This window comes from Mesoplodon densirostris, chromosome 15 (genome assembly GCF_025265405.1).
Source record: "Mesoplodon densirostris isolate mMesDen1 chromosome 15, mMesDen1 primary haplotype, whole genome shotgun sequence".
Classification (NCBI taxonomy): Eukaryota; Metazoa; Chordata; class Mammalia; order Artiodactyla; family Ziphiidae; genus Mesoplodon; species Mesoplodon densirostris.
The window spans coordinates 10,522,220-10,545,623 of record NC_082675.1 but is presented as its reverse complement, the minus strand read 5'-3'; the positions used below and the strand labels follow the sequence as shown (position 1 = coordinate 10,545,623).

At 49.9% G+C, this 23,404-nt stretch overlaps 1 protein-coding gene across 1 annotated transcript in view; it reads left to right on the top strand.

Moving 5' to 3' along the window:
- Positions 1-23,404, top strand: part of SRRM4 (serine/arginine repetitive matrix 4) — a 164,342-nt gene that overhangs the window by 126,563 nt on the left and 14,375 nt on the right. Inside the window, exons 4-8 of the mRNA XM_060119354.1 lie at positions 438-509; positions 3,320-3,346; positions 5,114-5,164; positions 10,039-10,137; positions 13,000-13,156. Of these exons, the coding sequence (XP_059975337.1) occupies positions 438-509; positions 3,320-3,346; positions 5,114-5,164; positions 10,039-10,137; positions 13,000-13,156 (406 nt within the window). The remainder of the gene's footprint in view (positions 1-437; positions 510-3,319; positions 3,347-5,113; positions 5,165-10,038; positions 10,138-12,999; positions 13,157-23,404) is intronic.

Below are 23,404 nucleotides of genomic sequence, written 5' to 3'. Positions count from 1 at the left end.
GCAGTTTTGGAAGAGGGCAGCAGACAACAAGAAACACTTATGGCCTGACCAGGAGGGCAGCTATGGGTGCTATAGTGATTGAGAGCAAAGCCCTTGGGATCAGTGAGTCTTCAGTTTGAATCTCAGCTCACCCACCTTCTTAGCTGTGTGTCTTTGGGCAAGTCACTTTACCTCTCTGAACCCCGCTTTCTTTGTCTGAAAAGGGAGGGTAGCAATTGTACCTACATAAGAAGTGTGTGGAAGGATTAAATGAGATAATACCTGTAGTAAAACACATGGTAACATTTGAAACAAATGCAAACTAACTCTACAAATTATCATCCTGGATGTGTGTTACTGAAAGAGCTGAGGCATGTCTGGGGGCTGGAGAAGGGTCTCTATGAAGCCAACCCTGGCCCTCAAAGCCTCCCTCTGAAGTGCATCTCCCCTCCCCGCAGGTCCCCATCATACAGCCCATCGCCTGTCAAGAAAAAGAAGAAGAAAAGTTCCAAGAAACATAAGAGACACAGGTACTGTCCTTCCTCCTCTGCAAATAAACAGGGATGTTCCCACTGGGGTGAGGGTGGAGGTGACAGTGGATGGCACTGAAAGGTCATTTGGAAGACTGTCATTTCATTTATAAAAAATACTCATCTATGTGTTGTCAGGTATTTGTATCTCATCTAACTTGGGACTCTGGTTGCAAGGACCAGAGGCCCACTCATGCTAACTCAGGCCAGAGGGGAATTTGTTCTAAGGAGACAAGGAATGTCTCAGGGACCAGCCAGGCCTCAGTGCGGGGCTAGAACCGATGAATGGAAAGCTGACACAACCCAAGCCGAACCCCCTAGTGCACACAGGGGGACGTGGACCCTGCACCCTGTTCCTGTCTCTTCATGTTGCAGACCCAGCCACAGGAAGATACTGTATCTCTCAGTCTTGTTCCTTATTCCAAATTCCCAAGGAGAGACCTTTCCAACTATGTTGGTTGGTCCAACTATGTCCTAGAGAATGGGATCCTGTGAAACATGGCTTCTGGATCGTACACCCTTGTGGACAGCGGTTAAGGGGCACTAGGAACTGGATACACAGTCCCAAAGGAGCTCACTATACACATGTGCATGTATGTACACACACACACACACACACACACACACACACACACACACACGCTCGTGGGGAAAAATAAAAGACAGGAAGGCTATACACCAGAGGTCTCAAATCTGTGGTTAATGGGCCGAGCCAACATTTTATAATTGAAAGATTTCACAATACACAAATCAAAGTTTTCCTGCTCGTCTGTAAAATCAGAAGCTCTCTCTTCATTGGACCAGTTTTCCCACAGGCAGCCATCAGCTGGAGCTGATGAGTCGCTGTGCGTTTAGACAGAGCGGAGGTTCCGCCCTGTCCCCACCTAACCTGCTCCCCTCCATCTGCACACATTTACAAAGCTTGTTGGGCCCCCTGGGCTCAGAGAGTTTGAAGCTGTCTTTGTAAGTTAAGATATTTGCCGTGGTTGACTGTGGATGACAGGGAAAGAGGGGTTTCTATTTTATTTTTGCTTATCTGTGTCTTCCAATTTTCCTACATGGGTGGTGGATTATTTGTGCAATTAAACCATCACAGCAGAGCAAAAGGTAAGAGGTCATTTGGGTTCCCCCTCCCCGCCGCATCTCACCCTCTCGTTCAGAGTAGCCCCCACGTGGCTTTTCCCAACCCAGGGGTGTGGTTGCCTTTGAGCCCTTGTTTCCAGAAAGGTCTCAACTCAGTTTGGTCTCACCGATTATGTCTACCACCTGCCCAGACACGCCAACTGATGCTCTCTGAGTTTGTGCTCAAGACAAGGTGTGGGTGCAAACCAATTGTAAAATGTTGCTAATTGGGTGTTTGAAGCTTCCCCAACACAGAGTCCTTGGTGGAGGCAGGGCCTGCCTGTGCCCGCAGACGGCCCTCTCGTCACCTTCCTATGCTGAGCAGTTTGTCCCAGTTTAGGGTTGGATGGGAAGCAGGAACATTTTTCTATGTGGATCTTGGGAGCCAAGTGGCTTCTGACTCAAGGGCTTCTTCTCAAGGGAAAGAGACTAGGCCAGAGGGTTAGAAACAGGCTTTCTTTCTGGGGCCTACCGTTGGCCCAGGGGTTGTTGGCGGTTTAGAGGGAAGGAGGACCATAACATGGGGAATTAGGAGGGGGAAGTACAGGCGCCAGTTCTTCTCAAACCTCGTCTACTGAGCATCACTCTAATTCTAGTCCATCTTCTCCACGTTCTTGAAATGTTTGCTTAGTGATGGTTGACCTTTTGGAGCTGGGATGTAGGGGTAGAGGATGCATTGAGCTTTTTTTTCTCCCTTTCAATTAACTAAGCCTTCGGGGTTAAAAATATATATATCTATCCCATTTTCCACATCTATTTATTGAATACCCATTGTATGTCACGAAGTAGGATTCAGGGCCCTGAGAACAGAACAGCGACCAGAACCCAGTCCCTGCCCTCAAGTTGCTCACGTTCTAGTGGGGAAAATGGTAGTCATATTACGCAGAAGTCTGTACCGTAGTGAGGCTAAGCTCAGAAGCTCACCCAGGGTTTGTGGAAACAGAGAGGAGGCACCAAACCAGCCTGAGTGGATTGGAAACTGCTACCAGGAGAAGATGACATCTGTTTGGGGCTCGGAAGAATGAATCGGGGTTACATAGGTGAAGCTGTGTGGCCCTTGGCAACTTAACTAACTTCTCTGAGCCGCAGTGTCTTTGTTAAATGGTTGTTAATAGTACTTCACAGGTTTGGGGGAGAGATTGAATGAGATTGTATGTGAGACATGCTTAGCACGGAGCCTGGCCACCAGTAAAGAGTTCCACATGTGGAAGTCGGTTGTCCCATGAAGATGAAAATGATGATGATGATGATGATGATGAAGAATCCACAGCTAGGGATAGAAAAGACCAAAGTGAGACTTGGGGGAAGGGGAGAGGCAGAGGGACTCTCTCCTGGCCCCTCATGCAACCTTGTCCAGGACAGGCTTACTGACAAATTTGGGTGAGGATTGAAACACTGGTAGGTTTTGACCTGGAAATTCAAAATGCAAACCAATGTTTGCCATATGATCTTCAAATCTAAAAGAGGAGGAGGATTTGCTAGGTGTCCAGGTCCCCTTGTAGCCTGATCACAAATGCACTGATACATCCATCCCAGGAAAAGAAACTTCAGACTCACGTTTATTTTCTTCCCTCCCTCCCTCTGTTCCCTTCTTCCCTCTTCCTTCCTCTCTTTCACTCCCTCTCTCTCTCCTTTCCTTCCTCCCTCTCTCTCCCCCTTCCTTTTTTTTTTTTTTTGCCCTCTATCAGGTCATTCTCCAAGAAGAGAAGGCACAGGTAAGCATCTTGTTGCCTCTGGCTGCCTGCTTAGCTTTCTGCTTTCCTAATCAGGTTTAGGCAGCATCTAGGGTCAAGCTCTCTGCCTCTACCTCTGTGTTCACGCCCCCTTCATCTTCCTGGGCCTCAGTTTCCTCTGAAATGAAGGCCATGATCTGGTTTCCCTGAAAGTTCCAAGGCAGACTTTCCGTTTTCCCCAGGCCAGATGGTTGCTGCCGGACCAGCTCCTACTGATTCCTCTCCCTGGCAGGTCTCGCCACCCTTGCCAGAGTCTGTTTGTTTGACTGCTGGTTGAAATCGTGGGTTGGGGCATGTAGAGAAGCATCAGCCCCAGACACCCCACCAAAGCCTTCCCAGATCCTAGCCAAGGGACAGAGGCCGAGTGCTAGAAGCACAGGGTGAGCACAAATAACGCTGTCACCTGTGGGGTACTCACTATAAATTAGATCCTGTGCTAAGCCTTTTCCATGCGTGTGTGTATTTAATCTCCATTAATCCCCATCACAATGCTGTGCGGTGGATATCCTTATTATTTCCATTTTACAGATGAAGAAACTAAGACTCAGGAGGTGTGGCAGGCATGTCCACAGACACGGTCAGAAGGTGGCAGAGCCAAAACTCAAACCCAAATCTGCCAGACAGATCAGGACACCCTTCCGGGGCTTCCAAAATAACAATAGCACAATTCCAGCAGCTGGCAGAGTGCAGAGGCCTTTCGTTCATTCAGTTAACAAATAGACGCTGATAACCAATGTCATCCATCCACTCAGCCCGACAGCTTGAGCAATGGCCCCATTTTAAGGGCAAGGAAACTGGGTCTCCAAGAGGACAGGTAACCTGCCTGATGTCACACAGCAACTCAGCAGCAGAGCCAGGATGTGAACTGGGATCATTCAGTGAGGTCCTGGGCTCTCCACCTCCCAGGCTGAGTCCCAAACTCATGTCAAGGTGCGATTTCAGTTGGGTGAAATCAAATTTTCTCCTTCCCAGGACTTAGGTCAGTGAAACGTTCCTGGTGACCCTCTGAAGCCGATCTGGCTTGAACTACCAAATAGTGTTCGCCCTCTGGGGCCTCTGTTGGATGACGCTGGGACCCTGAGTCATCACTGTCCACTCTGCCCACACCCCAGTACTGTGACTTTAAAAGAAAACAGATACTTGAACATTCACGAGCAGAAGGTTTCAGAATCTGCCAAGCTTCATGAGGCTTTAGAGCAGCTCCCTGGATATTCCATTCTTTTCTCTTAGAAATTGATTGAACAGCAGTCAAGAGGATGGGCCCTGGGGACCCATGGTCTGGGGCCACTTCCCACCTCAGCTGTGTGATCCTGGTTAAGTTTCGTAGCCGGTCTAAGGCTCAGTTTCTACTTCTGGAAAACGAGTGCTTATTAAACGTGCCACTGCCCGTAGGATGTAGGGACAATGAAATGAGATTATTGCCAAGAAGTACTAGTACAGCGCTTACCTGATAAGAGAGCCTCAAAGCAAGGCAGACATGACTACCTGTGCTCCTGCTGTTATCATGAAGCTACCAGAGCTGATCTTAGCATCCTCCGTGCCCCATCCCCAGTCTGTATGTGTGGATTGGTGTGTCTAGCTGAACCCACTGGGTGAAAACGTTGGCAGCAACTGCTCCGATCTTAGAAATGATCAGTGTCCATCCCCAAACTGCCTGGATCTAGTGACCACCGTGTGATAAGCAGTTTGACTACTTTATCTTTCGCTAGAATTTTGCATCTTTCAGTTAACTGGCCATTTCTCATTCAGCTCCTCCAGCCCAAAAAACAAAAGAAGGGAAGAGAAGAGGCACAAAAAACAGTAAGTAGATTCCACCTGCAACATACTGTCCAGCTTGGAGAGGTGGGGGACTGACCTGTGAACAGCCAGAGGGTTAGAATTGCCAAAGAAATGGGGACCGGGAGAGGTGGGTGGGCGAGCAAGAGGGGAGAAGGAAGGGGAAGACAGAACGGTGTGTAGACCTGCAGTTGTGGGTTTGTCATGCATGGGTGCATAAGGTTGTGTATGTGATGTGTGTGTGTGCATGCGTGTCTGTGTATGCATGAAAGTGAACGGTGTGCATGTGTGTGCCCATTGTGTGTGAATTCTGTGTGCCTGTGTGCGTTGTGTAACGTTTGTACGTGGTGCGTGTATGTGTAGCGTGCACTCTGTAAATACTATCTGTACATTCTTCCATCGTGTAAACATTTGTGTGCAATGCAGGTGCAGTGTCTGTGTGTGGGGGGGTCTATATCTGTGTTCACACGAATGCATATGTGTGCCCGTGCTTATGTGAACATGAACTTGAATAGCATGCATGTAGGTGCCCTGTCTGCTACTGTGTGCTAGTTCGGTGCCCTCAGCGTTTGCACCACTTAATCTGCGTGCATTACTCACAGGGAGGGTGCGGGATGGGGTTTACCTGTTCACACGTGTGCTGTGTGTGCACAGGTGGGTAAGGGGGCATGATCACATGCGTGCACACACATGTGTGTGCATGTGAGTCCCAGCCCCAGCCTCTGGGCTTAGAGCATGGAGATATCAGGGGAGCTCCTACCCCTGGCCTCAGGTCCTAGCTGGTTCACGGTTTATAGCTGGTAGTAGAAATTCAAATCAGCCAGCGCTGCCCAAAGAGTTCAGTTCCCAGCCAAATTAAAAGTAAATTTGGTTACAACCCATCTACTTTATGCCCTTGCAGATGTTAGTGAGTGTGTTTTCCAATCAACTAACGTTTTATCTCCCACCAAGAAGCTTCTAAAGCGAGAGTCAAAGGCAATGGGATGAAAGTGGGCTGCTGGGGAGGGAAAAGAGGAAGCAGGGCGTGGCGCTCAGCTTGGCCGGCCCGAAGCGCCTCCTCACCCAAGGTCAGTGCAAAAGAGGGCATTTCAGGCACCACCACGGGGGCCTGGGGAACGCTCCAGAAGGAAGCGATAGAGCTGTGAGTTAGCTCAGGGAAGAACTTCCCAATCATCAAGCTTGTTCAGGTCACGTCAAGAGGCAATCATTGGTCATCTGTATAGAGTGTACGCTCACGTAAGCACAGACAGAGCCTGTTCTCAGAGACTTCAGCATGGCTTGGCCGTGGAGCTGTGGTCTAGACAGTCACTGAGCTGGGGGCTGCGCCCAGACCCCAAGAGTTCTGGGAAGATCATGACAGAGGCACGGACTGCCTGCCTGAGGGCAGCAAGGTGGCCACCCTGCCCAGCGCCAAGAGTTGGACGAGTCTCAGAAATCACTAGCAGGACATAAAAGAAGGTTGTGAAAGCCAAAAATCAAGAGTCAGGAGAGGGAGAAGCAAGAAACGCAAGGCACCCCTGAGATCAGGTGGTTGTTCTTGCCCAGATCCATGGTTAGTTAAGGCGGCTTTTAAACAGGGGACCGCTGGAGTAACTTACTTCCTCTTATTCAGAATCCCTTAGAGAGGCCCTAACAGGTGTCAGGCCCTGTGTGGGGCCCGAGGACAGAGATTAGACAGATATGCCTCCCGGCCTCGAGGAGCTCGCAGCAGGACACCAGGGACAGATGTGGGACAAGTCACAGCACAGCAGTGGCAGATGGAAGCCCTGGGTGAGGTGGGAGCCCGGGTGCAGGAAAGAGGGCGTGGTGGTGAGGGGAGGCTTCCTGAGGGGGGGCGGCTTAGGCTGGGGCAAAGGATGGAGGTAACCATTCTAGGCGGCAGGTTAGGCAAGTGGTTTAATCTCTCTGTGCCTTGGTTTCTGCATCTGTAAAATAGGAGTAATAAGAGATTCCACTTTGTAGGTTGTTATGAGGAGTAGATGAGTCTATTTAAGGAAAATGCTTAGAACCCAGTGCCTGGCAGGCAGTGTGTGTTAGAGACGGGTTACTACCGTCACCGTCACCATCCCCATCACCATCATCCCCATCACCATCCCCATCATCATCACCTTCATCCCCACCCCCATCATCACCATCCCCATCCCCATCATCCCCATCATCACTATCATCATCACCTTCATCCCCATCCCCATCACCATCATCACCATCCCCATCACCACCATCCCCATCACCATCCCCATCACCACCATCCCCATCACCATCCCCATCACCACCATCCCCACCACCACCATCCCCATCACCATCATCCCCATCACCACCATCCCCATCACCATCCCCATCATCACCACCATCCCCATCCCCACCATCCCCATCCCCATCATCACCACCATCCCCATCACCACCATCCCCATCACCACCATCCCCATCACCATCCCCATCATCCCCATCACCACCATCCCCATCCCCATGATAACCATCCCCATCACCACCATCCCCATCCCCATGATCACCATCCCCATCACCACCATCCCCATCACCATCATCACCATCACCATCATCCCCATCACCACCATCCCCATCCCCATGATCACCATCACCATCACCACCATCCCCATCACCACCATCCCCATCACCATCACCACCATCCCCATCACCACCATCCCCATCACCACCATCCCCATCACCATCACCACCATCCCCATCACCACCATCCCCATCACCATCATCACCATCATCCCCATCACCACCATCCCCATCACCACCATCCCCATCCCCATGATCACCATCACCATCACCACCATCCCCATCACCACCATCCCCATCCCCATCACCACCATCCCCATCCCCATCATCACCATCACCATCACCATCACCACCATCCCCATCACCATCATCACCATCCCCATCACCACCATCCCCATCACCACCATCCCCATCCCCATGATCACCATCCCCATCACCACCATCCCCATCCCCATGATCACCATCCCCATCAACATCATCACCATCACCATCATCCCCATCCCCATCACCATCATCCCCATCACCACCATCCCCATCACCATCATCACCATCATCCCCATCACCACTATCCCCATCACCACCATCCCCATCACCATCATCACCATCCCCATCACCACCATCCCCATCACCACCATCCCCATCCCCATGATCACCATCCCCATCACCACCATCCCCATCCCCATGATCACCATCCCCATCACCATCATCCCCATCACCACCATCCCCATCATCCCCATCACCACTAGCCCCATCACCACCATCCCCATCCCCATGATCACCATCACCATCACCACCATCCCCATCACCACCATCCCCATCCCCATCACCACCATCCCCATCACCACCATCCCCATCACCATCATCACCATCATCCCCATCACCACTATCCCCATCACCACCATCCCCATCCCCATGATCACCATCACCATCACCACCATCCCCATCACCACCATCCCCATCCCCATCACCACCATCCCCTTCACCACCATCCCCATCACCACCATCCCCATCCCCATGATCACCATCACCATCACCACCATCCCCATCACCACCATCCCCATCACCACCATCCCCATCACCACCATCACCATCACCATCACCATCGCCACCATCACCATCCCCATCACCACCATCCCCATCACCATCATCACCATCCCCATCACCACCATCCCCATCACCACCATCCCCATCACCATCATCCCCATCACCATCATCACCATCCCCATCATCCCCATCACCACCATCCCCACCGTCAGGGCATCATAAAATGTGGGAAATGTGTGAGCCAGAATACAAGCACCTCGGGGTTGCTTGAGCCTTTCAAACCAGGGCTCTGGATGCCAGGCAAGGAGGCTAGGCAGAGGCTGGCTCCTGAAGGTGCTTGGGGTTCAAGGTCAGAGCTTGGACTTGACATAAGGACAGTGGGAGGACTTTAAACAGGGAAGGGATATGGTCTGATGATCACGTTACTAGAATCCCTGAGTCTTTTGTTGGGATAACCAAGGTACCTCACAATAGAATCATTTCTAACTCCCACTGGCTTCCTGACTTGGCCCAAACTATTGACATTCCTTGAACATCCTCAGTGACCACTGCCACTGCTACTGCTACTTCTGAGTCATCATTATTATTTAGAGAAAGCTGAAGTAACCTGTTACAACACCAGTTTTAGTGGCAGCGGTAACAGTTATTGGTAGTGTAATTTTTGTTGTCGATGATGTTTGTAACTCCCTCTGAGAGCGGGCTTTTGACTCCATGCTAAGAATCCAGACTTACGTTTCCAGGGCTGAGGTTACAGATTGGCAGCCCAAAGGCCTAATGGATTCTGCAAATGTGTTTTCTTAGCCCCAAACTGTGTCTTTTTTAAAACAATGAGCTTCCATTTAAAATAGGAATAATTTGCATAAAAATCTCAACTTCTACATTCACTTGAAAAATTAGAAGATACAACACCACGGCACTATTCTGGAGACAAAACACTTTCTTTAGCCCGTGCCCTTCGGTTGGTTGATATTTTCTGAGTGCCTGACTGATTCACACATTACGGTATCTGACTGGTTCGTGAAACCATCTGAAATCGAGACCTGCCTCAGGCGAGGGAGAGGTGATGTGTGCAGGTGACGATTCTGCTCCCAGCAGAGCCCTGGGGGGGCAGGCCGTCTCCCCCAGATGACCCCTTTCTGCTCTCTTGTGTTAGGGATGGCCGGTTACACAGGCGGGAGGCGGGGGTGATGCAAGGGGCCGTTCGGGGGAGATGCATGACCTTGGGAGGGACAGTGACTCGGGCGCAAGAGAAAGATGTGTGTCACAAGGTCAAAAACTCTCTGTCTCTCTCTCCTCTGATTTGTTCCTTCTCACCCTCCACCCGCCCCAAGATCGCGAAGCCGGCCCCGGAAGTCTCACCGCCACCGTCATCACCACTGCCCCTCGCGGTCCCAGAGTTCGGAGTCCCGCTCCTCAAGCTGTGACAGCAGGTAACCCCCTCCCTGAGGCACCTCCTCACCCCGGCAACTGCCCAGAGCCTGTCTGAGACGTGGTCACCGTCAGCTCTGCTTCCCGCTGTCACTGTCGGGGAGGCCGCTTTCCCAGCAGAGGGGCGCCCCCACCTCGCACTCAGGCTGTCTGCACTTCCCGGTAGAGAAGGGGCTGCAGACAGACGGACCCGCTGCCCCCACCTACAGGACTTGCTAACACCGTGCTTCCATGTCCAGGTGCTGAGCACTTTCTGATCCCCTGTGTGATCCCCGCTACAGCCCTACGAAGGAGGCACTGTTGTCATCCCCATTTTAGAGATGAGGAAACTGAGGCACAGAGAGGTTAAGGAACTTGCCAGGCACTTAGCTACTAAGTGACAGAGCTTAGGACTGAACTGGGGCATCTGGCTCTGCACTTGACTGTCTCTCACTAAGGGTTGTTCTAAGCACAGAGAAGCTAAGTGACCTATGAAAGGCCACACAGCACAAGGTACCTAGCTCTGAGGCCCTTCCGAGTCTGGTTTCTCCTAACCTGGAAGGGTGAGGAGAGGGAGTGGGGCTTCTCTGATGCTGGCGTTTGACATGGTTGAGACCAATGGGAACATCAAGGACCCCCTGATGGTACCAAGCCAGCTTCCAGATGTCAGAGGCTCCTTTATTCTTTCTTAAGTGCTTCTCACACTTAGCTACATGGTCATGTCACTTGGGAAGGTTTAAAAATCTCACTGTCCCGGTCCCACTGCATCCCAGTGAAGTCAGAACGTCTAGAGGAAAGAGGAGGAGGAGAAATATTTACCGAAATTCTACTCTGAACCAGGCGCTGTGCTGCACCTGCCAATACGTTCTCTCTCTTAATCCCCCCAGTCACACCATGAGCTAGACCAGAGCTTCTCCACTTTGGCTGCACTGTGGTCGCTTTGGAAGTTTTTAAAAATACCAGTGCCTGGATCCCAGCTCCACACATTCTGATCTAATCCAGATGAGGCGGGTCCAGGGCAGCAAGATTTTTAAATCTCCCAGGTGATGTGAACGTGGAGCCAAGTGTAAAAGCATCTGAAAGGAGAAAGCGGCCCCTGACGTCGAGCACTGTAGCCGTGGTGTCCCCACTGGACAGCAGCAGCTTCAAAGGCATCACCATCACACAAGGCTGCTCTGTGAGCCTGAGTGATCCAGACAGAAACAAGACCCTTCTGTAATCAGGTCCAAGCCCAGACAGAACAGGAACTTTGTCCAAAACCCAAAAGTAACCACAGCGTCTCCCCATCCCGGCAAATGTGAGTGACTGCTGCTTCTTCACCAGTTATAGCCTTGACCTCAGTCTAGTCTCCCCTCTCTCTAGGTAGGACTGATGAAGACAGCCAGTCAGAGAATTACCTCTGCTTTGACAACATCCAGTCCAGGCCAAAGCGCCAGCCCTTTGCGTGCTCCCAGAGTCCCCGACCACATGCTCATAATAGGTTCTCTCTAACACCCTCGGACAGAGACGTCCTCCACTCCCCCGTGACGTGCATTCTCTGCCACTGCAGGGAGCAGTAACGATGCTTGTTCAAGTACAGGGCACCCCCAGTGGGCTTTATCTGGAGGGTGTTGACGCACTGAGCTCAGCTGCATTACAGACATTTACAGCCGAGAAACCTGCATGTTGATGGGCAGAGGGGTCCGAGCAAGGTCACGGTGACGGGCAGAGCTGACACCAGGACCCAGGTCTGTGTGACTCAGCCTGAGGCCTGGGCTGGAGGGCGGTGCAGAGCCTGCTTGCTGACTCTCGGCACGCTCCACTCTACCTTCTCCGAAGCTTACCTCTTCGGTAAAGGGCTCCCATCGCAGCCCTGGCCCCAGCCCTCCTGCCGCTGTCACGTCTCCCGCTGCTGTTGCCGCCCGAGCTCCCCAGTGCCTGTTGGGCTGAGAGACACTACAGCATGGGTGGGAGCAACCTGAGAGCTGGCCCTCAGGCCACACACTCAGTAAAAGTGACCTGGAGACCCCAGAGCAGAGAGGGACACTCCAGCGCAAGAACCAGAGGCATTGGTTCCCACGGCGACCCTCGTTCCACCACTTACAAGCTGTGTGACCTCAGGCAGGTCCCTAAACATCTCTGAGCCTCAGCTCTCTCATCTGAAAATAAGAAAGTAATATCTGCCCTGTGTATGTCTTCAAGTTGTAGAGGGGACTGTGAAAGCACCTGAAGAGGGGCTTACAGGTGCCGTGCAAATCCATAAGGTGTTATTTTTATCACTACTGTGACTCAGAGCTAACAGGGAATGCAGAGTCCAAACACACCCTTTCTAAGGAGCCAGAGATTCCTTTGGTTTCCACCGCAGACAGGCAGCCAGATCTAGATGTGACAAGCTTGCAAGAAGGCATCTTTGTCGTTTTTGTCAAATATTTTTGTTTTAAGTTTTGGGTGACAGTCAATAAGATGCCTCTATTTCACAGATGGTAAAGTCACATACACAAAGACACACAGATATAAGCAGTTACATTTATAGACAAACACACGAAAACACAGATGGACACACCCAGACATACACACAGTCACAGACACAGGCAAGCAGACAGACAATCACACAGGCACACAAAGGACAGTAAACTGAATCAAGATAGGGGCCCTTTCTGTCTTCACAGCTGCATCCCCAGCCCCCAAAGCAGTGCCAGGTACGTGAATAAACATTTGTCAAATGAACAAATGAGAGAATGAATGAATGGATGGGTGGATGGGTGGGTGGGTGGATGGATGCACGCGTAATTCATACAGACACACCCAACCACGTTCTGTTGTCCTCAGATCCTATTGGTCCTTCAGTCACCTCTCTGCCGTGCTCTCCATCACAAGGCCCTCAGGTTTCTCTCTCCTGCACCCAGGCGCCGTGGCCAGTCCCCCGAGGAAGGGCGGAAGTCCCGTCGAAGGCACTCTCGCCGCTGCTCCAAGACCTTCTGCAAGGCCAGCCCTGAGGCCCGGTCCAGCCCCCCGCCCAGCCAGCCCCTCCAGATGCTCAGCTTCCTGTCGGCCAGGGGTGTAGTAAGTATTCCGCACAGCCTCCTCTGCCAGTCTTGGCCGTGACACTTGGAGGGGGTGGAGGCACAAGTTCAGGGCAGTGTATGACACGTTTTAATTCAGTTTTGGGCAAATATCCAACGGGTTTCAGACCTCCTTATTGATTAACCAGATGGTCATTCACCAGCCTTTGGCATCACTCGGCTTGGCGGCTTGGGAAGTGGGGGCTTGGGGGGCCGGGAAAAACCTGAAGCCCCCGGCTCTTTATCAGGGGAGCTTCGAAAGTACACATTGGCCTCCAGAGTGACATCTGCAGGAAATCATGTATGAGACACCACAGGAGGTTTCTTTGGGGAGAAAGGAAAAGAGGGCGTCTTTTAGGCAACAGAGGCACTGCAGCTTTGCGGTGAAGTCTGCGTCTTTGACAGCTAGGCTGCTGCACTGACGAGCATCTGGGGTTTGATTTCACCCGTGTAAACTTAGCCTTGAATGTATACGAGAATTGTCCTCCAAGGAGCTGATCGCACTCGGCCTCTCGTGTCCACACAAGGTCTCGGGGAGTTGAGGATGCAGCTGCCCTCACTAGTCCCTTCCACAGGTGGGACAGAGAAGCCGATGCTCAGAAGGGTTAAGGTCTGGAGTGAAGCCACTGAGTAAAGCAAGAGCGAACCCAGTCGAGAAACCCAGCCTCGAATGGGATCACGCAACAGTCCCTCAGGTCAAGAAGGAGGGCCGGAATACAACTTCAGACAGTTCGATGCCAGGAAGTTTCCTGAGCAAGGGATTTGGAGTTGGGTCTGAACTCAGCTTCCTAGCTGTGTGGCTTTGAGAAAGTCACTTAACCTCTTTGAAACTCAGTTTTCTCATTGGTAAATTGGAAATAATATCACTTCCACGTGGGATTGTTGGGGGTATCCAATAACAAATTATGTGAAGGCCTTTTGTAGACTCTAAAGGAACAGACACACAAATAGGAGGAGATTCAACGCAGACGTACCCTATGCTTACAGCTAACAGCTGGGAAGGGACCTGTCTACTCGAGCTAGGCATAAATCTGAAAATTTCAGAGAGCTGCTCCCTTAGAAAGGATGAGGTGGAAGTAAGGAATAGCTCAGGGGTTCTTGCTGAGAGGTCAAGGAAGAGAAGGTGATGATAAACACTGGTTGGGTCTGGTTGACACAATAGTTTTATCTCCAGTGCATTCTGGGAAACTCTTCTTTACCAGTAAAGGCACCATGTATCACCAAGGTCTACTTTTGCCCAAATCTTCTACCTAGCTGGAACCATCCACAACTCACCTCAGGGCTTTCCTTTGTAGAGATACGTGTAGTTGCTCAGTATTTGCAGATGGTAAATGCTCACTTGCATTCTCCCCTCCGTGAATGTCCTATAAAAGGTCTTTCTAGTAAGGCAGAGTCCGGAGGCCTGGGGGCAAGTCTTGGCTTGGCAGGACAAATCCTTTTACCCCTCCCAGCCTCAGCTTCCTCAACTGGAAAATGAGCATGATTATCCCATTTGTGTCCCAAAGGAATTGTTGCAAAGGTAGAAATAAATTTAAAATACAAGCAATAAGAGGTGGAAGAATGGTTTTAAGGTGGTAAAAGCCACCCAGTCTCCCTGGTCATGGTATTTATGGCAGCCCATTCGGTGGCCCTAACTGACCCTCATTAAAAAGTGCCATTGGGAGCAACTGGCTTGTGTTCTCTCACCTGGGATGGTTTCCTAACCAGTCAGGTCCAAGGTGTTGCAAAAATCCGAATGTTGACTCCCCCCGCACCCCAAAATGGTGGTCCTCCCACACCAGTGAGTGAGGTACCAGATTGGCTATTGGTTCTTAGGGCCCAGCTGCTATTAGAAGAGCAGAAAGCTCATCCGTACCTAGAAAGCAGAGGCCTTAAGAGCTCACCTAACCCAATACCCTGATTCCAAACAGAGAACTTGGACTCACAGGAGAGAAATGACTTCCATGGGCTACGGCAAGTCAGAGTTGTTAAAAACATGGGACTATGATTATGTGGTCAAATCCTGGCTGCAAGCTGGGGATAGTTACTTAAACCTTTTTGAGCTGCAGTTTCCTCATCTGTTAAAAAAAATGCAGATAATAAACCTCTTCTTCAAAAGCCTTGTTTTGGGGACAAAAGAAGAGCAATTTTGTAAAGAGTCGAGCCCAGTGCTCGGCACAGGGACAAAGATCAGCAAATAGTAGCAGGTGTTGAAAACCTTCCAGATACTGGCTCTGTATTTTCCAGCTGTGGAATCTTGAGCAAGTTACATAAACTCTCTGTGCCTCAGTTTTCTCCAAATCTGCAAAATGAGGATAATAATAAGACCTACCTCATAAGAGGAATGTTGTGAGGATGCAATGATAATGTAAGTAAGACTTTCAGACTGTAACGGGCAAGTGGTAGGTGCTAGGTTGCTGGCGGTGGATAGGAGCAGCAGCAGTATTAACCATGGAAATAGTAATGGTAGTAGCAACAATAGTAGCAACCCTGGTAATAGTAGTGGAGTAGTAATAGTAGAATGGTTCCAGGCTCAGGCTAGTCTGTGGATGAGTTCAGACCACAGCTAGAACCCCTGCTTCCCCTACTTTCAGTTTCCTCCCATCCTCAATGGCAGCTGCAGCCCAACTGGCTGGCCCCACCCTGCTCATGGCTGCCTGACTCCTGGGGCATCAGACGCCCCCCAAGTCTGGTCCTCCGAGTGCCCTCCATGCTGGGCTCTTTCTCATCCTCTCTCCTGCATAGGCAGGGATGGAAGAGGATACCAGGTTGGACCAAAGGTTTTCCAAGAGTCCTGGCCCCAAGACTTTTTTGAGCTCTCTGCTGAAGAGAACAGCACAGTCATTGTCACTGAGTCACCCATTCCATCACTTGTTCAAATCTACCAGTTATCTACTAAGCATCTATAAAGGGTCAGCTCTGATGTGGCTCTCAGGATCCAGTGAATAAGAAACAGCCTGTGCTTTCTTAAAAGGAAGACAGACAAGGTAAAAATTGTAAAAGACAATGCACAACAGTGAATGCTGAGATGGGACAGGAGGTAGGCAGGCAGGGAAGGGAATTGGGGTTAGGGCAGAGGAGGTGACAAATGAGAAACTAGCCAGTGGAAACAGGAAACGAAGGCTGGAGTCAGGATGGAGAAAGAATTCCAGGGCAGGAGACGGGGTTCTGGGGGTCCTAGAGGTGAACAGGAGCCCAAGTGTGAGGGGTCTCCTATGCCATGGTTCCTGCCACACTCCATGGTGGGCATCCCATATGCAGAGCTCTTTAAAAATCAGGGACGGAGGCCTCCCTGGTGGTGCAGTGGTTGAGAGTCCACCTGCTGATGCAGGGGACACGGGTTCGTGCCCCGGTCCGGGAAGATCCCACATGCCGCAGAGCGGCTGGGCCCGTGAGCCATGGCTGCTGAGCCTGTGCATCCGGAGCCTGTGCTCTGCAACGGGAGGGGCCACAATAGTGAGAGGCCCGCGTACCGCAAAAAAAAAAAAAAAAAAAAAAAAAAACAGGGACGGGCACATTACATCAAGGGGGCCTGTTTGCATACATGAATATGCAGAAGTGGGTTGTATCTTGTTAAAATCCTAGTTGGCAAGCTAAAGATAATCTGAAGCCCTCTTTGTTGGTCAGAGCCCAAATCCAGATGGAGGGTCCCAAGGAGTGAATCCTTCATGGCCTCATTCGTTCCTTATCTACACTCAGTCAACTCTGTTCAAGGTGTTAGGGAGACAGAGAGATGTATAAACAGGTTCCTGAATTCCAGAGCTCACCATCTAGCCGTCAGCAGAAGGCTGCAATACAGTAGGATAAGCGTGGTCAGGGCTGAGACTGAGTCGGTGAGCACTAGTACTCCTCCATTGTTCAAATATTCAAATACTCGCACACCAGTTGATAAACAGACCCTGTCACCACCCATTCCCCAGTCAACAAAGCCATCCCTTCCCTCCTCTGGTACCTTCTGGACCTTCTCACAGTCCAGGATAAACAGTGATACCTGGCAGCCCTTCAGTGCCAAGGCCAGCTACCTTCAGATGGGGCAGTACCCACACTCAGCCAGTTGTTGAATATTTTGAATATCACCCCTGGAGGTGACGGAGGCAAGTACAATATGTAGTAGGACCACAGAGGAAGGACCAATGTCTAAGAGATCTTGGTGTCTGAGAGGACTTTACAAATAAAGGAACATGTGAGCTGGGCTTTGAAGGATGAGTTGGAGTTCACCCAATTGAGATGGCTATTGAGATAGCTAAATACCACTGTGTGCCAGGCACTGTCACATTCTTTACACAGTTTTTTTTTTTTCTCATTTGATTCACAAAACAGTTCTTTGAAGTACATGCCATCATTATCACCATTTTTCAGATGGGAAAACTGAGGCTCAGAGAGGTGAAGCGACTTAGGTAGGTAGCCCAATGAGTAGGAAGGGGAGCTGGTATGAATCATGGCTTGTATCTCAGAAGCTTACTGTGATAGCCAGAGGGCCTACTGTATGACAGAGAGGTTGGTGGCCCCAAGCTTTGGCCACGCCCTGTCCTGTAGCAGGGGGTCCTCTGTGAGGTCTATCCTAACTGGAGGGGGAATCTAAAGGGGGCTGATCAAGACTGAAATTAGACCCAGGAGAGGGCAGTCTCCTCCTTTCTCCTCCTTCTGCCTCTAGCAAGCCAACAGCTGCCACATAACCCTTGCCAACAAAAACCTGCACAGATACGGCAAAAAAAAAAAAAAAAAAAAAAGGCAAAACTTGGGCTTCGTAAAAGAGGACCTCATGACATTTGTGAACAGGAGGAAGCAGGAGGCAACAGTGATGGAGACAGGAACTTTGAAGCAGATTCGGATATTCCAGAGTTCTTGATTTCATCTCCCTATGAGACTGGGTAACAGCCATAACTCATGCTTCCTGAGCACCTACCACGTGCAAGGTGCTAGGCTGAATTCTTTACATGTGTCATCTCGTGCATTTCTTATAATAGCCTTTCCGGGGATCTTCCGCTAGTATCCTCATTTTACAATGAGGAAACTGCAGCCTAGAAAACTTAAGTAAAAGGCAGCTGTTAAATGGAAAAGTTAGGATTCCAACCCAGAAAGTCTACCCTCAGAGTCCAGGTGCTTAATTACTTGACTTCCCTTGTGTCATTTCACTTCGCTGGGCCTCTGTGACCTCATCTGTACCTTTGACTAATAAGCATACTTACTGCACAGAGTAGCTGTGAGGGTGGAGTGAGATAAGGTATCCATTCATTTATAAGATATGCATTAAGCCCCTACTATGTGCCAGGCACTGGGTGAATAGCAGTGAACAAGACAGAGAAGATTTCTGCCCTCATGCAGCTTCTGTTTTATGAGCAAAACAGCCTGATGCTTGGGACATAACCCTCAATATACAGTAGTTGCTAGTGTTATGATTTGTCCTCATAATGGCTGAATTAAACTTGCTCCCAGTAAAAGCAGACATGATGTTTTTGAAGCACCTCTGGCCTCAAAAAGCTTAATCATATCCAAGATCTCAGGTGAACTTCGGAACAACTCTAGGAGAAGGGCAGGATATGCCTCCTCTTTTGCAGACAGGGGAAATGAGGCTGAGGGAGCATGTATGGAGGGTCCAGCCTTCCCACCTCTGATCCAGGTTCTCACATACATTCTGCAAAAGTGAGCTCTTGCTCAAACTAGGAGACTCACTAATCCAATGCCATTCATTGCCGTTTAGAGAACAAAGGGACTAAAATGCGGAAGAGGGGGGCCATGAGACTGAGGCATTTGTGGGACCAGTTATTCTTTAAATGGAAAATGGAATAGCATTGTCAACTTTGACTTTTGCCAAGTGAGGACAGAAAAAAGAAAACCCCCATTTTCTATACTGAAAGGGACATTTACCATCTGAAGAGGAAGAATAGACATGGCCTCAGAAGAAAGGATGAGCCTTTAAATCAAATGCATTTCGTTGGATGAAAAACTCATTCCACTGAACTTTTTTTTTCTCATTTCAATTTGGACTGGTGAAAATTTTGCCAGACTGGATCTGTGTAGAAATTTTCAAGAAGAGGTGGGCTGAGGGCCATCAAAAGGGGCTTCCGAGAAATGATGAGGTTGAAGCTGCTGGTCCCCTTCAGCTTCCTGACGGAGGGAAGGAGAGACATCTGGCCCCAGGCCCAAGGTCAACTTCAGTGCACAGCCCTGTGGGACCACCCCAGCCCTAAAGGACTTTGTCATCTTCCCAACATCCTCAGCAGATCCCTGTCTTTCTCCATTCCTCCCCCTCTCTAATGAACTCCTAACAAGTCAATGAATCCAGTCTTTTGATGTCTTCTTAATGTGCAAAGGAAGATGAACAACGGTGAGGAAAATAAACTTAATGTCTTTGTGAAACAAAAGGTTTAAAAAAAAAAAAAAAAAAGGAATAACCGGAACCCTCTAGCTAAAAGCTCTGCCATGCAGCTCTACATTCACATGAGAATTTCCAGTCCCCCATATGGCAGGGAGGGAAAAAAAATTTATAGCCATCTCTCTCCATGGAGCCATTTGAAGCTCAGTAAATGGACTTGTTCAGTTTAATTGGAATTCTCTTCTTGATTGTATTTTTGTAACCTATTAGGCTGTGCTGCCTCTTGATCTCGGAATTCAGCCGAAATTAAATTTTGAAGTGTGAGAGGTTGCCTTTTCCCCCTGTTCTTGATTAAATAATGATTTGAAACAAAAACAATAAATAACAGTGCCGGCTTCCCTGGAGGGCTGAGAGAAACTCCCAGTGAAACACCAGGAGCTGGAGTTCATGGTGGGGGGATTTAATTACTTATTAGAAAAACCCAAATGTTGACACTGAGTATATTAAGGAAAAAGGAGAATAGACGAGCTTATGAGTTCAAAAGAAAAACAAAACAAAACCTGGAGCTTCTCATTGGCGGGGGCTAAGAGAATAAAGGGAACGTGTTCGTTTTCTCCCAGTGGCCATGAGTTTGTGAAAAACAGTTTGTCCTTAAAAAAATCTGAGATTGGCAATCCTGACCCAGAAGGGAAAAGCTTGTAACAGCTCTGAGGTCTGGATATGGCTTCATGTCATGACTCTGTCCCCTGGTTCCTTTCATTGACAAAGTCCAAGAGGGTTTGAAAGGGCAGAGACGGGGAAGATGGGAGGGAGAGATGAAACGTACAGGATGCACTGTGTTCGTGCTGCTTTCAGATAGATCCCGGTAGCAGCGAACACTTAGAACAGAGGATCACACACTTAGTTGTCTCAAGGGCCAGTCAGCTAATAGATACAAGCAACAGGGAACCCATAAGGCCTGGGGCCGGGAGAGCTTGTGCTCCATCCAAAAAGGGCAGCTGCAATTACTCACTAGCCACTTATTACCAAGCAGGAATGTCGACTCAGTCTTGCCAGAACTTCTTATTCTTCAGCATGAACTAGAAATGGGTTGTTATGTGAATCTGCCCCACTCTTCAGTGTTGACAGTTCATTCAAATTTATTGTCAAACATAAATTTGTTTAGCTGGTAAGTGGGCTAAAGAAAGCATATCTGAAACAAAGTATAACTTGGCCCGTCAGTTTCCCACTGGTGGTTTGGGGTGTTGAGACAGATGCTGTCCGTTTATATCCCCTCCCCCTCCCCACTTCACACATTGCCAGCTTCCAGCTTCCAGGTAATGTTCTCTGGCTGCCAAAGACCACTTTGTTTGGCTGGATGGCAGTTTGGACCTACTAGAGAATTGACACCCTTTGGGTGCAGCCCTTAACCCATGAGTGGTAGGGAACTGGTGTATAAATACCACAGCTCCCTCCTTGGTTGGGATTAACTCTGGAGCTGACTCTGCCTTGGCTCCCAGGGTGTCCTCCAGAAGCCCTCTGTGGCAGCTGGCTTGATAACACATCTTCATCTGGCTCCTTCTCTCCCCTGCTCATTGCCCCCACTCTCCTACTGAGGTTCCTTGCCCTCAAAGAAACTGCCAGCACTCAAATTCCTCTCTCAATTTCTAGGAGAACCATATGAAGGCAGGTATATTTCACTTGGTGATTAAGCACATCTTAACAGGGGCTGAATTTTTGTGCCAAGCCCCAAAAGTAGGCCTTTGTGAAGACATAAAAAGAAGGGCAAGCCTGGGATGGAGGAAGGGGTCAGAGTGGACCACAGAAGAGAGCCCTGGTATGAGGGTCCCAGGTCTTAGACAGGGGTCCCGGGTACCATGAGGGCATTGTTCCTGGACAAAAGTGGGTCTAGGATGACTCCTCCCAGTGGGCCTCTTGAGGACCGTTTTGCAGCTCAGCTGGGGATACAGGGGCAGAGAGCAGTTACGTTCAAGGAAGAGAAATTTCCAGTGGATGAAGAAGAGCTCGTCAGAGACGACTTGTGAGTGGCCTGTTATCTAAATGAGGAGACGGGGAGGAACATGGGGGAGCCATCCTGTCATGTCAGCGGCCAGTGGGTAGCAGTCTGCATCCTCCATGCGGAGTGGGAGTGAGCATCTGACGAGGAAGGAGACGCTTAGAGACGGGAGGCAAGCACACAGAGGCCTCTGTCTTTATGCCTGTCATAAAGTCCTTGACTTTATGAAGGTCTCCCCTGCATCATCGTGGCATCACTCGCACACGCACGCACACGCACGCACGCTCACACACACCCCACAGTCTGCCTTTGGCCCCGCTCCGTTGTGTCTTTCCCTCGTGTGTGGGGTGCATGGAGAGCTCTGGAGAAGGAGGAATCTGAGGCTAAGAGGCCATTAAACGATCCAGACATCCCTACTGAGTTTATGAAAATGTTTCTATCACCTGGAAACAGAGATAGAGCCCATCAAGACTGGTAAAGACAAAACCAAATAGAGTTCAGCTGAAGGAAGCAGGAATGAAAGTCTTCGGGCCACCACCCCTTCCCGCGGCCCTCAAAGTAATCCTTAACGCAGGCCAAACAGGGGGCGAAGATTTGCGTCTCCAGGACTTCCTAGGCATGTCATGTTTTGCTGGTTGTGCCCTGTCCAAGGGTGACTGGCCATGGAGTTACACCACACCGACCCTCCATTTGTCGAGCCAGCTGTGAAAACCGATGTGGGGCTGCTTCAGTCCAGAGAAAGGTATATCTCTTTTCTAATTTGTCTGGCCAGAGTGGAGCACCATTTTCGAGTTCCTGACCCAGGGGGAGCACCGTTCTAGCACCCAAGCAAAGTCACTGCATGGGCCAGCAGCCCCATTGCGTGCAAGAGGCCAGACCCAGTTCATCTCTTAACCCGACCTCCCAGAATAGCAGAAGGTGGAACAGGAAGTAAGGAGACCCAACACCGCTTGTCTCATCTGGAAGGCTCCTCGGATCAGGAACTTCTCACCTTGCCTGGAACTTACGCTGTTGAGCATGTGTAGACAGGGCTCTTGTGTGCTTTCTCTGAGGGTCCTAGGTCTGAGGAGGGCCAGGAGGAAGAGCGGAGGGCATTCCTTCTCTTTGCCACTGGCCTGGACCTAAAACTTTATTCTAGAGGTTCTCTCTGGCTCACATGCCCAGCCCTGAGCTGGTCTCAAGACCCCAACTTTCAGCCATCCAGATGGAGACAGGAGGTAAAACAAGCAATTCTTGCCCCCTTGCCGCAGTAAGAGTGCTGTGGCAGACAGAAGCCACTCATTTTTGAATGAGTGAATGAATGAAAGAGTGAATTTTAGAATGAATGAAGTAGAGAGTTTTGTGCTGTCCTGGCCTGGAGCTCAGAGAAGGCTTTCAAGAGGAGGTGATATGTAAACTGGAAGATGAATAAATTGAGCCATGTGAAGTGAGGAAGAGGGGAACAGTGTTCTAGGCAGAGGAAATGGCATAGGCAAATGGCCTGGGTTTGGGAGAGCAAGATGTGGTGGTAGAACCAAGCAAACTTTCTAATCGATTGGCCTAAGGTCGTGGGGGCCAGAGTGGGGGGCGGGTATATGGAAGAGATGAGGTTTGTGAAGGACACAGGGTTGAGCTGTAAAGTGTTGACACTGTCACGCATGTCAAAGAATTTAGATTCATCCAAAGAAATGGGACTTTTAAACAAGCAGGAGAGGTTGGTATTTTCAAGCACCAGGGTCAACCCAATGAGGACATTTCAGTAGCACATTCATCTCTGTTTTCCGTGATGATGGGAGAGCGTGATGCCTTAGCGAGTTCTCAGTTCTGATCACACAAGGTGCACGTGGATAGTGGTCGTGGTCAGGTAGCAACACTGAAAGTGTCCCTGTGAGCTCAGGATGTGGGGTTGAGAATGTGAAAAAAGCAAAGTCCCCTTCTATATCCACGAGCCCCGAGGGGCCTTATGTTCAGGAGATCCT